Consider the following 20308-nt stretch of genomic DNA (forward strand, 5'->3'; position numbering starts at 1 on the left):
AATCAAGAGTGCTTTCTTCATACATACATAAATACCAATAAATTCTAAGTAGTGCACATATCTCTCAATGTAAATAAAATCCGAAGTGAAGATTTATTCTCATGCAACGGAAACTTTTACTGAGTTCTGAAGGTCAGTACTTGATTGTTCCCCTGCAGCATGGTAGTGATGAGTGGGTGGGTTGATATTTTTATTTCCCTTCTCCTCTATCCAGAACTACAACAGAATGTTCAGATATCACAGGAATGGCAGGCATCTGGGGAGGTTTCTCTGCATTTAAATGCTTGACCATCTAATAAAATACTGTTATATTGTCTTCTGTTCTCTTACCACTATTTGGTGTCACTGTGTATCTGTATCAGGGTTGTGGTGTATCTGTACCAGGATTCTGCTGTGCTTTTTTATTCTCTTTTAAAGCTGCCATGAAGGTTGGACCAGATGTACATGAAGTTCTTGTAAAATATAACTTCATAATCACATGAGCTAGAGCTGCTACCTAATGGTTCCTGTGTCCAGTCCATTCCATTCCCTGTGTTCTTCCTCTCACTTTCCCCTTCTGCTAATTGTTGAGACATCCTCCAGCTGTTCTATCCAGATTTTAAGCTGTTTTTCAAGCAACCTGAGATTTTAAATTAAATTAACAATGCAGTTTCTTTTTCTAATAGCACGAAGATGCTGTTCCAAAGGATGAAGCAGAGGGCTTTGCCCGAAAACCAAAGCAGCGGCCGAGACCCGAGCCCCTGTTCATACCACCTAAAGCCGGCACCTTTATTGCACCGCCTGTTTATTCCAACATTACTCCATATCAGAGCCACTTGCGGTCACCTGTCCGTCTGGCAGACCATCCTTCAGATAGGAACTTCGAGCTACCTCCTTACACTCCTCCGCCAATCCTTAGTCCAGTGAGAGAAGGATCGGGGCTGTATTTTAACGCTATCCTCTCTTCAAGCGGTCATTCGGTTGCGCCTCCAGTGACACCCAAAAGTGGTCACAGAACTCTGCTTCGATCAAGTAAGTTGCATTTTAACTTTCCTTTCTTGTGTAATTTATGATTGGGAACTGTGGAGCATTGGGAGGAACATCATGCCCTTAGGTGGTGTGTTTGTGTGAAACTGGAGCTTCTTCCTGATTGTTTGGGAAGCCAGAATACAGGAAATGCAGTATTGCTCCATCTAGGCATGGATGTTAAGATGGGTTCACAAGCAACCTGCAACACCCCCTGCTGACGTTCTTAGGAATGAAAAGTTAGTTCCTCTCCCAGGTCAGTATCTTGAGCTGAGGGGAGGAAGGCTCTGGTCATCTGAAACTCCTTTATTTAGCCTGGGGGTACCTTTTTTCAGAGATGGGCAGCTCTGATTAGATTTGCAAGCTGTGTGAAAAGTAAATCTCAGATGTGAAGCTGAGCAGTTCTTCCTTCTTGTTGCAGATAGTTCAGAAGTTACCCCTCCGATTCTTACCGTAGTGGGGGAAGCCACCCCGGTCAGCATTGAACCGTAAGTAGGCAGCAGATTCAGAGTCTCTTACTAAAAGTGTTCCTTGCTTCCTCTTAAACCTTCAAGCTGCTCCCTGTGTGACCGATGTATCTCTTAGAAGCATTAAAACTATTCCTGTTGGTGGTTCTAAATATAAGTTGTCTTGATTAAAAATTACACTGTATGATAAATAGTGTTTGGTTGGGTAAATGTAATTCTGGTGACATTAACTGCTTTCTATTGATGCTCACCTGTCTCTTGGCTGAATTACTGTTAGTTACATAAAGGGGAATCTGTCCTGTGTTGTTTTATACGAGCTCTTCTTTGTAGCTGCCTGCTTGTTTTAGGGTGGGAAGATGATGCTCCTTTAGAGGAAGGACAGAATGTCCTTGGAAAACTGGGGTTAGCTCTCCCATGGACTGGTCTGGTTGCAGGTGTGTTGTAGCTGCAGCACAGCTGTGAACACTCTGCTCTCTCCTGGGCGAGCTCAGCCTGAAAACGCTACGGCCAGTGGCATATGGGCTGTGTGCCCTGAACTAATCAGCCTGGTTGGGCTTTAGCTGTCTGTGTGCTGGGAAAGAGCAATAGGGAACACAGTCTGGAGATGTTGAAGCTGGAATTGTGAGCTTAGGCTTGGTGTCAGTCCTGCTAAACCTGAGCAGAGCTGCAAATGTCTCTGCACAGCCTTTGCCGGTGCTCTGGGAGTGTTATCAATTCAAGCTCAGTACTGCTGAACTACAGCAAGGTAGTGTAGTTCCATTACTATACCTAATTAATTCACTCCTGCAAAATCTAATCATGGAGATGCATGGCTTGAAAGCACCCATGTGGCATAAAAACACCCACATGGCTCCGCATCTGACTGTGCAGTCAGGAATCTCTGCTCAAACTCTGCAGCATACCCCATAACATTTGAGATATTTGACTCAAAATTTCCCCAGGTAAATACAACACTTCTTTTGCTTTCATCCAAAATGGTTTGTATTTTAAAAATGGACTGGTACATTTGCTGACAGTTTTTTTCCTTGCCCTTTTCCCATTCTGCCTTCTTGTTTGAAGGTCAGGTTTTCTGCACTTGTCACAGCAGCCTGTCCTGAGCAAATGTTGCAATTGTGAATGAACGTAGACTTTTCTTGTAACCTTTGCAAGCCTCCTCTAGACCGAGCCCATTCATTGAAATAAGCACATTTATTGTTGTATAAATTTATTTTGAAAGTTGCCTAATTAATCTTTTTCCTGTTGGTTCATTTAACATTAATCCGGGGAACTTCTTGAACAGATATTTTTTGTGTCCCTCTCAGGTCTCAATCTTTGACCTCTCTGTGGTGCAGTTGTCTTGTGTCTGTTGGCTTAAATTGCTGAAGTTATTGACATAAAGTTGGTTGTGATATTAGTTGTATGTGAAAATTTTCATATTTTCAAATTAACGTTGCTGTTAATTTCAAACCATGGTATCTTAGTAGTGCAAGTTCGTTTCCTTTTGCCAAAAGGGAGTTATGTGCAGCTTTGTCTAACTGTCATCTTAAGTCTTGCTGAGCAGATGCTTATGGAGGTAAATTGCTTTTAACTTTTAATGACAAAAAATTATTAACCTGGTATCATTTTGTGTTTGGCATTACTGTTGTGGTCAGTTATGTAGATGTGTCTTCCTTAAAGAAAATGTGGCAGGAAGCACTTTTTTTGGAAGAAAAAAATGTTTAATTGGCTTTGTAGTCTTGTCAGAAGTTGGCTCTAACTTGTGATTACCCAATATAGTAGTCTTAATTGCTTGCCAAGCCTTCTGTCAGTGCTTCTTAAAAGGTTATTTAATTGCAGTGATTTGAAATAGGAAATGTGATAATGAAGCTTAATTCTTTGTGAAATGTTACAATAGGCAGCTGTTGTCACAGATCCTTGTGTCCTGCTGGTTTTGTAGTTCAGCTGCACCAAAGTCTTGGGGTCACTGCTGAAGTAGGCAGCCTTAAATATACCTGTGGTGCATCACTGAACTGCCTTCCCAATTCACAGCCTCAGTTCTGGATGTTGTCACACTCAGCTCCCACGGCATCCCAGGAGCACCACTGGTGCTTTCAGACAAGAGCTCTTTATGTATTCAAGTCTAGACTTCATCAGTAGAGGAACAGAGGAATAATACAACTTGAATGGATCTCTGGAGATCATCTGGTCCAAGCCCCTGCTCAGAGCAGACCAAATTTAGCAGACCTGTGTCAACTCTCGCAGTAGAATTCTGGTTTTATTTGGGCATTGCAGGTACGAGATGAAATTTTTTGTTTTTTTCTAGCCCAGAGATGTCATATTCCAAGTTCAGTTTCAAAATGAAAAGCAACTTTCAAGAAGGCCCACATTCTTTCCCTCCAAATCTTCCAGTTGTCTCTTTCTTTCTCAGAAGTGAGGTCAGAGGAGTCTGTGTCCTGAGACACAGCCTCTCCCAAATTTCCCAGTGCAGTTTTTACTGCAAAAACGCCTTTTTATCTGTTTCCACATGGCAGCAAAGTGTCAGTTTTGAGCAGTCATCCCTTCAAGGGCAGATTATAATCCATAAGCCTTTCCTCCTCTGTGAAACTGCATGCCATAACAGTAAGCAAGACTAATCACAAAGAGTAGAAGAGTTCACATGAACATTAATCTGCACTCCATCTCAGTGTGCTCTGAAAGGAGAGCTACTGCTGAGTGGGTGATTAAGTTGGAACAAGTGTATAGGGTAATTTAATTCTGCATTGCTTTGTTTACACATGAACTGTTCCCTTTAAGGACATCTGTATCTGCTACAGATGAAAAAAAAAAAACAGTTTGCAAAATATCTTTTTATGTGTATTAGAAGTCAGTAGTTTTTTTTAACATGGGCTTTTCCAACACATGACATCTTATGATGCAAGTGTTTTATGACAATACCAAAATGAGGAATTGGGTGGAAAAGGGAATTAAGGTATTTGCTTCTTCTCCTTCCATACCCATTTCCTCCTGTTTGATAACAGACTCTCTTAGGACTTCAAAACACCATATTGAAACACTTGCTGGTATCTCTGGATTTTTGTACTGGTTATGTGTTGTTTCAAGGCTTCCTCACTTCTTTTCCAAACTGCTTTTCATAATAGATGTGTGTGTGTCATTTCAGAGGACAAGAAAAGTCTGGAGGTTGGCATTTCTCAGAAGTTTTTGTTATTATTCCTTATTGCACTGTATTATGCTCTTTCTCTGGTAATTGTGCTAGGTGTGGGGCATCAAGCCAAGAATTGAGAATTATAGCAAGCCTTGCCCTGGGTGCAGGGAGTTTTACTTTTTTGTAGCGAAGCGACTCCAGAATTTTATCATCTTCTGGGCACTGCCTGATCTGCTCTCTCCAAAAAAGAGCTTCTTTCTCTATACTTTACTATGTCAAGAGCTACCAGTGTGGTTGACTGACATCTGAATGAGGAACACTTTTGCATTAAGTACACGGTAGAACAGTCTTTCATTGGGGGTTCTTACCCATCTCTGCACAAAATCACACTTGCTAATACAGAGTAGAATCTCTGTGGATCGTCACTTGACTTAAAGTAATGTAGTGCTCTGTGGGTTGCACGTAGTGAAAAATCTGTCTGCTAATTCAGATGTAAAAGTATGAGAATGCTGCTGGAAGGAAAGGGTTTGGGTTTGGTACAAAATGAGCAATACAGGTTTCATATTTTTTGTTTTATATTTTTGGTTTCAGTTGGTAGAAGGAGTACCTGGAATACACCAGCTTGTGTCAAGGTCATAAAGGACCAAATTTTGATCCTGTTTTGAATGGGAAATTGGACCAGATGGCAGTGTGTAGGTTGGAAAGGACATTTGGAGACTCTGGTTCAGTTGTTGGCTGACAAAATGTTAATACTAAAACAGGCTTACCTGTCTTATGCCTGAGGAGCAAGCTTGCCATAAGAGGACCCTATATGAGAGCCTCTCCAAAAGTGATGATTATTGGAAAGCAATCACTGTTGTTTGAGCAACTATTAGGGAATGCTAATTTAAATACAGTTTCAACCTATGCTGATAAAAAAAAATGGAAGATAAAAAAATGGAAACTGGTAATAGATGTAAAACCTCTCAACTTCTAAGTTACTTATGTAACCTACAACACTGTTGGTGTTACATGCAAGAGCCTGCATTTGTATATGCATTTGTTTCTTCGTTTGGTTCTTCATTAGTGTTTCTAGCAGAGACGGAGACTTCCTGGGTATTGTAAAGGTGGTCTGACTGTAACATTTTTCCTTCTCTGCAGGCGAATAAATGTAGGAACTCGCTTTCAAGCAGAAATCCCATCACTCCAAGACAGATCTCTGGCAGAAACTGATGAACATAAAGCAGAGCTGGTGTGGCAGCCGTGGGATGACTTGGAAACCAACAAAGTCACCCAAGAGAATGGTAAGAAGGTGGAAGGCTGTTAAAGAGGGCAGAGTTGTCGCAGTGGTTGTAGGGATAACCACGTATCTACTGTAGGCATAATTAAAAATCTTTTAGAGCTACCAGTCAAGTGACATGTTTGAGTGGTCTTGAAAACAGTTTTAGGAGCAAAACTTGTTTATCAGATTGCATTTATGGGGCAAGGGGAAGCTGGTAGGATTGGTTCTTTTAATAGTGAAAAAACTGTGACTGTTGCTTCTGTCAGGCCAAGAGCGGCCTTTTTCTCAGTGAAGCTTCCTTGGTTTTGTTAACATTGAAAACCACACACACTCAACTCCTGTATTTTTGAGGGATGTTCTAGATGTAATAGTATTTTAAAAAAATCAAGTTGTAGACTGAAGTCAGGATGAGGAAGCAGGAGTTGTGGTGGCTAGTAGCAGACCTGGGGAGCTGACTGCTTCTGTTACACATGGGTTGTGTTCTTCCTGAAGGGAAGAGGAAGTGGGCAAGCTTGGAAGAAATATTTTTGAATGAGAGAGAAAAAAGAGTTTTATGAAATGGAAATTCACAATATAAGGGTGGATTCAAGAAATGTGTGAGGTGAAGGGAGGTGGGAAGAGCAGGGGGGAGATTTGCAAGAAATTCCATGTGTAAATAGTGCTGCATGACCTTGTAGCCCAATGAGTGCTGGGGTCCAAATTTGACTCAGATAAATTTGCAAGGACATGCAACTTCTCTGAGTTTTACTTTCTATTATGTCTATTTCTCCTTCAAAAGAGGTAATTAATCATGCCAATGCAGTAGGAAGCTTCATTTTAATCTTCTTTTCTGATTTTTTTGGGTACCCCTGTGGAAACAGTGGAAAACCTGCTAGCTGCTGCCTGTTCAAGTATTTTTCCTGGGGGTGGAACCAACCAGGAGCTGGCATTGCATTTCTTACATGAAGAAAAGGGAAGCATTCTGGTGAGTCTGCCCCACTGTTCACCTCAATTGTGGTCAAAGATGTTAAGGCAGGTCAGGTAACCTCTCATTCCTGAGAGGAGAGCCTTGCAAATTCCTTTCAGTACATCTGGTTCCCATTGTTTGGTGTCCCTTGAACGTCCCTGATGTGGGTTCTGACCAATGTACAGTGCTATGTGCACTTACTTTTCTATTTCCAACTTGGACATGTTTGGCTTTTTAACAAACACACTGACAGTCTATCAGGGCAAGTGAGCCAAGACTTCTAAATTAATCTTAGATGTTGTCTTCCTGGAAAGGTTACTGTGTAGAAGGGAAAAATAAGAGACTGGGGCTGAAAGCTGAGTCAGAGGGCAGTGTCTTGCGCCTCTTTGTTTTGGTTGATCCATTTGACTTCTCTGTGTCTGTAGAACAACTGTCCTGCTAATTTTATACCAGTATTGTAAGACATGATACACTTTCATTATTGCCCTTTGATACCTCTGGGAGGTAATATCAAAGAGCAGAGCAAACAGCAAAGCTTTATCATCTTTTTATAGTTCTGTGACTGATTTAGACTGGCATAAATCTGCCCTGTATTCAGGAGTATCCCACACTTTTGCCTGGCTGCTTGTTTCCCATCCTGTGGCACTGACACTTGTGAGACTGCATGGACTTGCATCAGAGAAGAGATCAAACAGAAATTAGTTTTTGTGTGTGTGTGTGTGTGTTAGGGTTCTGGCAGCCCATTGCTGTGAATGCTGCTGTTGGCATTAGAGAGGAGCAGGACTGCCGCTGACAGCAGGAACTCATTGTTCAGGTGGTTTAAACTGCCACTGGAAGCACGATTCTGTTGTCTCCTTCCTACAGAATTTGAAAGCTTTCTGGTTTAAATGAAAACTAAAAAGCAGCTTGAGAGGTGGGAGTTTTGTATGTGTCATCTTTCAGTCACATGACTGCTGATTTATTTTGAAATAATGCTCAGTCAAGTGAGATCAAATTACAATTACTTGGATACGTAAAACAGGTGTCATTTAGGGCAGCATGTTTGGATATGTGTGTAATAGGCCTTTGGTGAATGAGAGGAAACTGATGCAAGGTCTCTATGTAAGGAATTAGCTCTCTCCCAGTACCCTGGTGGTTGTGTCAATTCACAGATGTGAAGAGGTGCCCAGAATGTACCACTTGCCTCTGGTACCCGAGATTAGATGGGCAGTCAAGAATGTGATTTTTAAAGTTGCCCCAAGTGGTAAACTGTGCTCTGTTTCTTTTCTGTTAGCTTGCCACAGAAAAGAGGGGATTGACAATTGCCTGATCTTTGTTTTTAATACCCCAAACATTAAAGTAATTCTTTTACTTGTGTTTATCCAAGGGAGCTCTGACCAAACTGCTGTTGAAGAAGCCAGTGCGACCACCTACCCACCCTTTGGCAGATTATCACTACACAGGTTTGTCAACCAGAACAACTCTGTGCTACCTGTTTATATCCTTTTCTGATTTTTTGGGGTACTCTGTTACATTGCAAGAAGATTAAAAGAGCAATTCTCTCTTGTAACTCAAATGATGGCTTGCCAGAATTTTTGCTTATGCAAATTAAGACACTTTAAATGTAAGAAACACTGCATCCTTCTGAACATGTGCATGTGTATTGGGATAGGTATGAGTTCTCATTTTCTTTATGGGGAAAAGGGAAGGTAATCCCTTGCACTAAGACAAAGAGAACGTAGAAGGATAGCCAGTATGTACAAGAAAGGCTGTGGTAACCTTAGAATCATAGCCTCTCTGGCATGAGTTTCCAGGGTGGAGTTAAGCAGGGGTTTTATGGGGAGTAGTTTTCAAGCTTGCTGAAGAAGCCTCAGCCAGCTATGGATACCTGTTAGTGTTTATTCAAAATTTAAATGCCATAAGCTAGCTTTGTTGTCATGCACCTAATTAGAAAATAGTCAGCTGTGTGACACTGATTTCAGTGATCTGGAGAGACCCAAGTCACCTGAAAGATCTGATGTAAAGTGGTAGAGAGATGTCTTAATAGCTGGTACCACAAAGCATAGAAAATACATTTTTGTTACTATGCATTGCTACTGTAGTTGTTGGCAAAGATTAGTTGAAGAATATCTATAAGGAAGGAGGAGATTCGAGAATGTTATTGTTAGAGGCAAGGAATATTTGAGGAATACTGGAGATGTAGCAAATCTTCAAGTACAGATTGCTGCTGAAAGAGAAGATCCTGTTCTTCTGCCCCACCATCACCCTACTATAAAATCTTATGACTGGGTCACCACGAAGTGTGTCACTTCACCTTGCTTGGGCAACATTTTAGTTCATCTAATTGAGTGGTTTTTGCAAGCTGAGCTGAGTTAACCTGTGGTGATGAGCACTTGATCTAGCACAAAGGAGGTGTTGGGAGGAGAGCTGGGGTGGAGCAGTAAAGGAGGAGTTAACAGCAGTCTGCAGTTTTGCTGTAGTAGGCTCAAGGAGAGACTGCACCCTCATGTGTGTACTGGACTTATTTAAGGCAAACATGAAGAAGAGGTATGAAGAAGAGTAAACATTTGAAATTATATGGGTTTTCATTATAACTTACTTTTACCTACAGGATCAGACAAGTGGAAGGTTGCCGAAAAAAAGCTATTCAACAAAGGCATTGCAGTCTACAAAAAAGACTTTTTCTTGGTCCAAAAGCTTGTAAGTTACTTTTGTTTGTTTTTATGATACATTTTTACATGTTTGTTGAACATTTTATACAGGAAGTTCAATCTTGATTTTTCTGAAACCTCAGTTTTAGGTCTAGCATTAAGTCCCATACTCAAAAGATTTCAGAGGAATGTCAGCCTCCAGCACAGCATGAGATCTCACCAGAAAGCTAAGCAATCATGTTTGTTTTGCTTAACCCTGGTATTTAAACTGCATTACTTCCATAAGTCCATGCTACAGCTATCTCCTCTGCAGAGCACATTTATAGAGCATTGGCAGTGTTTAGCTTAAATGGCTTGCTGATAAAACTAAAAAGAAACACATCTTTGCCACTGATTGAGAGGACCAAAGAAGGATACGAGAATGATGCATCCTTTAGATCTCTCCAGTGTTGTGACAATGATAGGAGAAATGATCACTCCCATGTTTTGATGAGGTATGACTTGTCAGCAAGGGGGAAATCACTGAAGGAGAGTGCAAAACCAAGAACTGCAAACGTATTTACTGAATAAAATCCCCAAAGACATTTAAATTGCAAAAGCTCAGAAGTTGAAAATATATTCCAAACATTTCAGAGAAATCACTGATGCAGAATATGTAGATGGTCACAAGTCCATGCTGATAATTGTCCACCACCATATGCCTACAAATTGCACATGGCCAAAACGGGAAGGGGCTGCAAACCTTTACTTCCATTTTTGGATTGGTATTCTGGTCTGGTCTTCTCTGAAGTGCTGCTGCAAAATAAAGCTCCTCCATAAAACTGAGAAGCTGCTGTCAAGCCTGATAGCTCCACTGGAACATTTCAGAGGCTAAGAGGTGCATTAAGCTTACAAAGTTCCAGGTTCTGTCACCTTTACATTAACCAGCTTTTCTTTGGAAAGTTTGTCCTCTAGTTCTCAGTGAGTAACAGTGGCAGTAGGGGATATGCTGGGGCATGAGGCAGACAGGTGAATATGACACAGAAAAAGAGGCTTGAACAGCAGCTGTGGTGGAATGGAAACTACTAAGGAAAGAAAATACAAAGTATATTTATTGCACCCCTAGTAATTATTTATAAATCTTTTTAAAATCATGTAATCCACTGGAGTTTTATGTTTTTTAAACAACAGATAAAAACCAAAACAGTGGCTCAATGTGTAGAATTCTACTACACATACAAGAAACAGGTGAAAATTGGTCGGAATGGGACCTTAATCTTTGGGGACATTGATGGTGCTAATGAGAGATCAATGAAAGATGAAGCTGAAGTTGACATCAAGGTAAGTAATTTCCTAAATTTCTCTCACCTCTTTTGGGCTGTGGTTTGAAGTCTTGTGTATTGTCTCATTTACTGGTCAAATCAAAAGCACAAACAATCTGGCTTCTCCACAGGAGTCCAGACTCACAAATTTGTGTCCTGTGTCAACATAATGTCATTTACCTACAGGCATCAGAATTAACAGTTCCTTTGTCTTCTGGTGAAGAGTTCCCATAGGTTTGCACGTGTTCTTCCTCTCAGAAGGGACATCTTCAGTGAGGAACAGGGGCATGTGGAGGAGGAGGAGGAAGAGGAGGAAGAAGAGGAGGCAGAGGAAGGGTTGGAGAACAGAAAGAGGAGCGCCGATGCTCTGAAAGATGAACAGACACTACAAGATGGTGTAATAGTAAGTGCTGCATTGTGCATGTTGTGCTGTCTATGCCACCTTCACTTTGCAAATGGTTTAGAAAACATGTGGGCAGTTCCAGATGTTTCCATCTCTAACTTCTGGAGCAAGAGATTGGGCTGAGGTAGATCAGAGTGTTACTATCAATCAGACTGTGAGCTGTGATGAGAGAACTGGGATCTGTAAGGTGGAAAAATGCAATGTATTCTTTGTGGCTGGTGGACACAGAGGGCCGTGATGAGAAATATCCTTAAAATAGCCTGAAGATTTTGCCATTAAATAAAACCTTTGTCTGGAATGAGTGAAGCACAGGAGCTCAGCCACTATCTTCCTTCTGATGGTGGGTTTAAGTGTCACTTTGACTCAATTCTTCTCCTCTTTGCTAAGGCCAGCAACACCAATATGAGGAGTCACGAGGCAACTGTCATGGGCAGAATTGGGAGGAAGCCAAGGGAGACAACAGTGAAGCCTCGAAAGCCTATTACTGCTCCAGTGCAGAGGAAGAAGAGGAAACAGAAGATAAAACCAGATGCTGCCAATAAAACACAAAACACAGAAAACACATTTCCATGTAAAAAATGTGGCAGGTAAGACCAACTCTGCTTCCAGCAATAGTCACAGAATCACAGTAGGGCATCTCCTGTGGAAGCTTTTTCCCAAGTGAACTTTCTGTCTTTCTATATAGGCCATAGACATTGGCAATAGCTCTAATTAATTACTGCCCCACTAATACTTGCAAATTAAGGCTTGTTTTTCTTCAAATGACATGAGATACCACCTGTATTTCAGCTGTGTACAGTAGTTGGTGTTAAGCTGCACTTTCAGGCAGCTGCTGTGTTGACCCTCTGTAATGCTTACATTTTTGTAACAACAAGTTTCTATGTATTTGCTAGATCACATATAAAGAACATGGTATAAACTTAAGAACAGTGATCTAGAAACACGAGACATTACCATCATTATTGCAGCAGCTTATTAGGTTTAGTAGGTACATAGTTCATCTGGTTACATTTGCAGCTGTCTTTGGTAGATGTCAAATATATTTGTATTTCCTCACACAGTTTTAGTAGTTTTTGTATGTCTGTTGCCACCAGAATCAAACAGTCAAGAAAATTCAGTTCCCTACATAAGTTGCTTACTCTTAAAATAACAGGACAAGCAGACAAGGCTTCTTAATGATGTCTGAACTACACTTGTGGCGCTTCGTGCAAAATCCAAATAGTTAGTGGTGGAGGGTGAAGAACAGATCACAGAAATGTAGAGTCAGAAGGAAAAAGCTCAAGTATTTCGAGCTCTGTGGGCAAGGCTCAGGCGTGGCATTGGGCCATCATTTGCCTCACTGCTTATGGTATTGTTGCAGCACAGGGGTATGCCTGAAAACCAGGGCTATGTTAAGCAGCACGTGCATAATTCAGATACCAGCACTGCCCCTCTGAATTCACAGCTGAATGAGAAATGGCCACAGTAAGAAATCAAGCTCAGGATCCCCTGCTAGCATTGCACCTTGCTCTCCATGTCCTGAATGGCGTTTGCTGTAGGTGCTCTATCGCAGTGCCTGTGGGAGTTCCGGAGCTGAAGCTCATGAACTTGAGCCAGAGCAGCAGAAGCTCTTCCAGAGAAGTGTTGAAGGAGGCCGTAGGAGAGGCCAATGCTAATGTCCCTGTGTGCTTTCCTTAGGGTGTTCTACAAGGTGAAGAGCCGCAGCGCTCACATGAAGAGCCACGCGGAGCAGGAGAAGAAGGCGGCGGCGCTGAAGCAGCAGGAGAAGGAGGCGGCGGCGGCCCGCAGCCAGGCCCAGCAGGACGAGAGCAGCGACAGTGGGAGCAGCAGCAGTGGCAGCAGCAGTGCCAGCTCGGATGAAGATGGAGAAATATAGCAGGAGACCAGAAGTGGAGGGAGTAGCAAGGCTGGACCCAACCTCCCTCTCGCTGGTCTCATTTGTTTTTTGCTTGCACTTTTCTTACCTGAACCATCTGGTTTTGGTTTCAGTGCTGCCATTTTGTCATACCACATGTTCCACTTCACCTTGCCAGTACTGAACAAGCCAGAATGGTGGATAACAAGATTTGTTTCAGCTTGGATTTTTTTTTAAGACTGATAAGATTCCTATTTATAATGATACCCGAGGTACATAATAGAATAATGTCACCTGCAGTGGAAGTAAGTTCTCTCAGGTCAGTCAGACCTTTCTTTTTGTTCTTGTCAGGAATTGTAGTAGGACTCTTGGATATAAAGGTTTCCAGACTGGAGCAAGAAAATGAAGCTCTACTTTGAGCTAAGTGTATCCAGTTCCTATGACACTGGTGATTTCCAGTTTTTTCCTTTCTTAGCAAGTTCTTCTTCTTTTATTCTTTCCTGCCTTTCTTTCTGAGCAGTTATTCAGGCAGACAACAAGTTTTGTGGAAAGATGGTGTGCACTTTAGACCTCTGTTTCACAAAAATGAAAAGTAGGATGAGCAAGACACTCTTCTTCCTTTTGAGAGGAAGTTTTATTTTTCAAACGGAAGCCTGAGGTCAGTTATCTTATGGCATTAAGAACATAGCAATGGATATGAAAATATCCTGTGTGATAAGAGTAGCCACAGGCCTTGCAGGTTGTCTCATCTTGGAAAACAAAATAGTCAGCCTTTGATTAACTTAAAGGAGTCTGGGCTTCACAAGTGCAATTTAAAATGAAAATTGCTGGGTTTGAATTTACATAAATGGGAGCAAGTTTGTTTAGTGAAAATGAACCCACATCTTCTTGTGTGCACCTCAAAAATGGGAGGAATGGAGTCTCATCTCCAGCAGTGATCCCTCTGTGAATGCTTTTACCTCTCAATATCCTCTTCTCTCTTGTAGCAGCCCTCATTTACTCCTTGAAATTGCCATCATCAAGCTTTTATGGCAGGGCCCTAGTTTCCCAGGCAGTTGCTGTCAGACAGTATGTGCAGGAGAAGCTTGTCACCCACTTGCACACCAGTGGCAGGGCATTGCTGCCTGCTGGGTTGTCCTGCCATGAGCTGTTCTCTTTGCTGAAAGGCTGACTCTTCTTCAGAACTGACACAAGCTAGTAGCCCAAAAAGTCTAGCCGCCAAAAGCTGCTGGTGAAAGAGAGTTAAGAAGAAGCGGGCCAGGTGACAAATGTTAAATTCGCACAGGATTGTTCTGTACATCTTTATAGCCCACAGTTATCATTATTTTGTAAGGATGCAGAGAATCACTTGTGCTTCATGGCCAGCTGGTGCCATCCTATAGCCTGGCTGCCCAGCTTCCTCCCTCCATCCAGTGCTTAGGAGCAGCAGTGATCCCCAGCTTCTTGGCTGCTGGCACTGCGTCAGACCAGACTGTAGGAGCTGATCGCTCCTGCCTTCCCCAGCAGGGATCCAAGAGATGTCGTTGTATGTGAACTACTGAGTGTGCCTGACTGGCAGATTTTTTTTTATTTAAATCTTGACCCTTCCAGCTGCTAGATAAATTCCTGGTTAACTATAGAAAGAGGCTGTAACTCCAGCTTGTTGTCTGTCAGTCATCTTGCCCTGTAGTTTTATGCAAACATGATGGCTTCACTCTTTTGTTTGGGAGGCATTGTATTGTACAACATTTGCTTTGACATATCTATGCCTTTGCATAGAATCCTTTTTCTGAATAGCAGAAACAGTTACTGCTCTTACAAAATCAGGAGGAACATCATTAAGGACTGCACTCTTTGTAAAGTTGACACTTTCACCTGTAAGTGTTCAATTTTCTGTCAAGATTGTATTTTTCATTCCTGTCAAAACTGGGGTTCCTTTCAGCACTTAGATGACTCTTCCATGTTCCTACATTGAATGGATCTTGTTGACTAAGTAAGAAACACATGGCATATTGTGAACTGTTAAAATCATTAAAAAACTGTGGAGAACTAAAAGCTGCTTCTTTAAGAAGAAGCTTAAGCAAATCAGTCTTCCTCTTTAAGATTTCAGTGTTGATTTATATTTTTTTTCTTTTATAAATTGGGGGAAATGCTTGTCTGCCATTATCTTAGGGCCCTTGGAGAGAACAGAAGCTTTAGCACACTGTGTCAGGAGGAAGAGTAGGTGAACCAACTGCAAGCATTATTACAGTCTTCCAAAGGCCAGATCGTTCACTGATTATCCCTACTTTAGGAAACTGATATAATTTTTCCTCTTGTCAAGGACAAGGTGTTGAGGTGCTGGTTAGAACAAATCAGAGTTTTTTCTTTACTTGCATAAAAAGATTGTGTAAATTATGTACTGATTCCAGTACTGCTTGTTTCTGTCCCACCCTGCTGCAGTTTAAGAAGAATGGAACAGGAAAACTGGACACAGTCTGTTACTGGAAGAAAATCCCAAAAGGGCTTTTTTGAGGATAACCTCTATAACAGCTGTGGGTTAGCAGGGCTGACCACAATCAGGTATATGTGCTAAGTGGCATCAAGTTGGAACGTTTCTGAGCATACTTCCAAATTGCCAGTAGCCCCCAGAAGACTTCTTTTCTGGCATGGTAGTAAGTAAAACAGTTCCTCGAAGTGTCATCTTAAAAGACAAACAAGCAAACCAAGCCTTCTATTCACTGGCTTACAGAAGGAGTTTGGAATTGATCCTGCATTTGAATTAGAGCTTGCCTACTAGCAAAAGTTGGCAGAGAATTGTTTTTTAAAAAAAGAAGAAAACCAAAACCCAAACAACTGTCCAATTTCAGTGGACAAAGCATTTAAATTGAATTTTTCTAATCTGGAATGAGTTATGCTCCTACTTTTTGTGAGGGAAAAATAACTAGAGTGGCTCTCTACTGCAGCACAGTTAATTAAAAAGTTTGTTATTCCAGTTAAGATTTAAAAAAACCCATCCCAAACAAACAAAATGCTTCTCAATGTTCTGTTGATATGTCTGTTTTAAAACTCCATGCTCATTATTTCCCATCATTTAAGGGCCTATTGATCAATCCCCATTTAGTGTAAGGGTTTGCTGCTAATTTACAAAAAAAGGCAGAAGAAAGTCATTAATTTGAACAAGGTGTCTCTTCACTTTGAAGAACAAATGGGAACAAATATTTATAGAATGCAATTCTGTACATGTGTACTAATAGATTTGCCTTTTACAGTGCAGGATCAGGCTTCAGGTGGTCATATACCCCTCAGTATATGTATTTCAGATCATTACCTGCTTGAGCCTCGATGCCAGCCCTGGGCATCATGGAGGTGCAGTGACAGGTCACGCTTGCCCTGATCACATACTTCTGCCTGTGCTTCTGCCTGCCCTTTACAGATAGATTCAGTCTTTCAGGTCTGTGATCTGCATGGGATAGCATCTGAGTTTTGTAAGACTATGTGTGTATGTAATTACTAGATAGATGCATGCACTTGTGATGCAAATCTGATATAGCTGCAGGTGTTTTGCAGTCTAGCTGCGAGAACCACTCTGCATTTTAATTTACTTGATGTTTGTTCTTTTACTGATACAGGTGATGGAATCAGAGAGAACTTGGCTCTGTAAGTTGAAGGCCTACAGAATTTTACTCAGCTGTGCAGGACCATGGCATTTTCCTGGCTAGAAAGAGGTAGGGATGTAGCTGCTTAAAGGCAGGACAAAGATAGAAATTCAAAAGCTTAAAGGTAATTAATCTGTTAAACCCATTGTAGATAAAGTCCAATTTAACTAAAAATACTGTGATTTATCACACTGAGGCTTTTAGTCATTTTTATCACTGCAACAAGCTTAGATTAAAATCAACACTTTTCAGAAAAAGTCTTTCTTAAATCACAAACGTGAGCTTTCTCACTCTCTGCAGTTACACTCTTGTTAATTCTCTTTCAGGCAGTGGACTAGAAGGTTCCTGCAGATACATACTGTATTTTAAAGAAATGGGAGTAGGAAGGACTATAACCATAGGAATCTTGCTTTCATACAATGGCACATTTAGTCTAATGCTTACCAGAAACCTTATTCTAATACACATTTTCCCACACAAACTTTCTCCCTGCTTTATCTTCTGATGTATGTCTGGAAGTTTATAAAGCTTTAAAGAGACAGAGAAGTGAGTCTACAAATCATGTTTGATTTCTGGGGGGGCTTGAGTTTCTATGTAAATTCGTCACTTGGGTTCAGCTGCTTTACTTTCCCTCCTTCTCTCCTGTGTCATATGTTAGGAAGACACAAACTTTAAATCCCAAGCTGTCTAAGGATCTTTCTTTCCAAGACTAAGATTCTGCTGACAGCTGAGCCTGAAAAAACCCTTAACTTCTCCAGATTAGAAGACAACATATATTTTTATAGAAATATAATTGTGTATTTTAAAAAAGTTTCCTGCAGCTTATCCACGTGTATTTTTTTCCCTTGTAGCTCAGATTTGATAAAAAACTTTTTTGTGTTCATTCTTTTTATGTTCTGTTTTTAAATTTGTAGTCAAAGCTTTGGTGTACTGTACAGGAGCAGTCAGCCTTTGTAATTACTGTATAAATGCTTTATAATAAAGTATATTACTTTTATTTTAACAAATAAGCAGACACTTCCTTTTGTGTGTCTGCTGCCTAGGGCACCTTTTAAAAGACTGTTACATGTTTAAAATGTACATATATAAATATATTTACCTGTTGCTGTACAGTTGTGATAGACTGGACTGAATTTATTTTTTGTGTGCTTTTTTATAAAATATTAATACACTAAAGGAAATCTTTGCAGATGTGATTGTAATGTACTATGTAACTTATTTACTTAATATCCTCTATATATCTAAAAAACCTTTTATTAAATGAGGTTAAAAACAGTCTCTTAGCTGAGTTTTCGATGGTATGAGGGAGTGGCCGGGGGCTTGTGCAGGCTGTGATGCACAGGAGGCTGTCCTGAGTCCTTCTGGCTGGTCTGCTCTCTCTTTGGACTCCCCTGTGTTTCCCACAGCAGCTCTGGTGGCTGTTTCTCACCTTCCCCTAAGACACAAGCCTGCACTGTGTTTTATGTCTTACATCCAAGAAAGTAACTGGCACCTGCCAGGAGCCCCGAGGAATCTGCAGCTCCACCGTTTTACAGAAGTGTTGATGGGATGTGTGTTCCCCTCCAAGCCAAGCACGCTCACAGAAAGACAGAAACAACCTTGACAGTGTGCTAGGAATTCCTGGGGAATAGTTCTAGGTCTGCTGTGCTCTTAAGTAAGGCCAGTGGGATTCTGACACTACCTGAAACAACTACAAAGACCATGGGCAAGGCAAAGACATCGTGGAGTAACTTCGTACCTGATGGGCCTGCATCAGATGAGAACTGTGCAATGGCTGCAGTGGTAGATCACATGGTATCACACTTTCAGTGATAAAGTTTGAAAAAACTTTTAGTAAATACTGTCTTAAAGGCACTTACCTGTTACTTGAATCTGAGGGGGGGGATTTCACAGGTTTTGTTACACAGCATGTATTTTGTTTCTTCTGGCAGCAGTTGGATCTCTTGCCATATTTATGAGGATAGATGGAAGCATATTTAAAATCCCTATCTTGGATTTTAAATATGCTTCCATCTATCCTCAAAAGATCTTCCTTCTGTTTTGGTACTTTGCCTTTTAGTTAACTAGGCTACACAGGTTTCTCACACCCTGTGGGCATGATGTCTTTAAAAGCTACAAATGCTACATAAAGCAGATGGCAGAAGTGCGTACCAGTCCCGACTGGTCTCCTGTGAGATTGCACTTAGGATCTAAGGCAGCACACCTCTTAATTTATGCTGACCTTTTCATTTCAATATTTTTGGCAAAGCTGGCAGGAGAAAGACTCGGCCCAAGACATGAAAACACTGATTTTTTCAGCTCAGTGTAGAAGTCCTTGTTTTAGTTTATTCCTGTGCCTGTGGTGGTTGGATCAGCAATAGCATTGGGAGAAAAGAGTATTTTGCTTGGTGTGTGAAGAGACAGGGAACACTTAAGCCTTCACTTGAGATAACAGACCAGGACTTAAAGGCTTTAAATCATGCATTTGCCTCCCTGTCAGAGCCAGCTGACAAAAGTACTGAAGTCTTTGCACTAAATCTGAGGCTGTGCAAACAAACCTTGGATGATCAAAAAACGCACACATTTTGAGCAATTTGGGTTCTGTCTTTTTTTAACTGCTGGATCTAAGCCCAAGCTTCTGGAAGTTATTTCAGCTACTGAAAGAAACCTTATAAAGCATTTTAGTGACTAGTAAGCTTTGAGTTAGTGGTACTGTGAGGAGTTCTGCAGTAACTCCCTATATGCTTTCCAACCATCACTGTAGGATGCTGCTCTTGTCATTATTGAGACTAACTGCACTGGATTGTGGGGTAGGAAGAGTTTTCTTTATATCAGAATTTTGAAATTACATTTCAGTGACATGGTCTACTGAAGGCTGAAGTTTCTATTAAAGAAGGCTTTGAATCAGGTAGCCTTCCCCTGTCTGGGTTTAAGGGAACTGATTGTTTATTACTGTTAATAGAATTTAAATTCAAAGTGAATTAGTAATTTTGTACTGAAGAAAGACCAACCATTTCTCTACTTACCTGGATATTTTTCTACATATACCAGTAGATTTTCTCTTAGGACCTAAGAACAAATTCTGACAACCAACATCTTAAAAGATTGAAAAATATTTATGTATCAGATGACAACAATCACAATATATCAGCAATTTTAAAGCCTTAAGTTATTTTCTATTCTAAAATATAGAGGCAATAAGGAACAGCATTTACATGCTATCATACTCTAAATACATTGCTTCCTGAGCAGCCAGGAAAGTTTAATGAGAACAAAATTTAGTTTCCAAATACTCTTCACAAGCTGAACTATTTCATTACACATCAGCCAAAGACATTTGTATAAAATAAGGTTATATTATTTTTGAACAAGTTTCATATTTATAAACATAGGCCTAAATAATTTAAACACAGCAAATTTAACAGTTTTTCATGCTACAAAATTACTGTATAAAAAAGATTGCCAAAGAGGATGTTAAAAGTGCTGTCTTACTTGGAAGTTTTTTTAGATGAGCCTACTTCTAGTGTAACCTGAGTCATCTGCTTGTTCTCAGGTCTCTTATGTCATTTTTCCATCAGTTCTCAATAATCACTGCATACATCAATCAGCTCTTTGAAGACAGGTGAGTGTGCCAACAAGCAAGCAAAAAAACCTAGCTAGCTCCTACCACTAATTTAATTTTAGGATATTTCTCTAAGGAATAAAGTGGATGCTAGTCAGCTGTAACTTCACTGGGAAAAGCAG

General features: G+C 40.7%; 1 protein-coding gene across 2 annotated transcripts in view; it reads left to right on the forward strand.

Moving 5' to 3' along the window:
- Nucleotides 1-14212, forward strand: part of MIDEAS (mitotic deacetylase associated SANT domain protein) — a 49952-nt gene extending 35740 nt beyond the window's left edge. For both annotated transcript variants that reach the window (XM_054275441.1, XM_054275442.1), the window contains exons 4-13: nt 666-1011; nt 1427-1493; nt 5713-5855; nt 6694-6797; nt 8146-8221; nt 9370-9458; nt 10580-10729; nt 10934-11113; nt 11501-11700; nt 12791-14212. In XM_054275441.1, coding sequence (XP_054131416.1) covers nt 666-1011; nt 1427-1493; nt 5713-5855; nt 6694-6797; nt 8146-8221; nt 9370-9458; nt 10580-10729; nt 10934-11113; nt 11501-11700; nt 12791-12989 — 1554 coding nt within the window. In that variant the 3' untranslated portion in view covers nt 12990-14212. The remainder of the gene's footprint in view (nt 1-665; nt 1012-1426; nt 1494-5712; nt 5856-6693; nt 6798-8145; nt 8222-9369; nt 9459-10579; nt 10730-10933; nt 11114-11500; nt 11701-12790) is intronic.
- The last annotated feature ends 6096 nt before the right edge of the window (nt 14213-20308 follow it).

This window comes from Melozone crissalis, unplaced genomic scaffold (assembly GCF_028551555.1).
Source record: "Melozone crissalis strain CALT ecotype California unplaced genomic scaffold, PUWL_Pcris_2 ptg000018l_1, whole genome shotgun sequence".
In the NCBI taxonomy this organism is placed as follows: domain Eukaryota; kingdom Metazoa; phylum Chordata; class Aves; order Passeriformes; family Passerellidae; genus Melozone; species Melozone crissalis.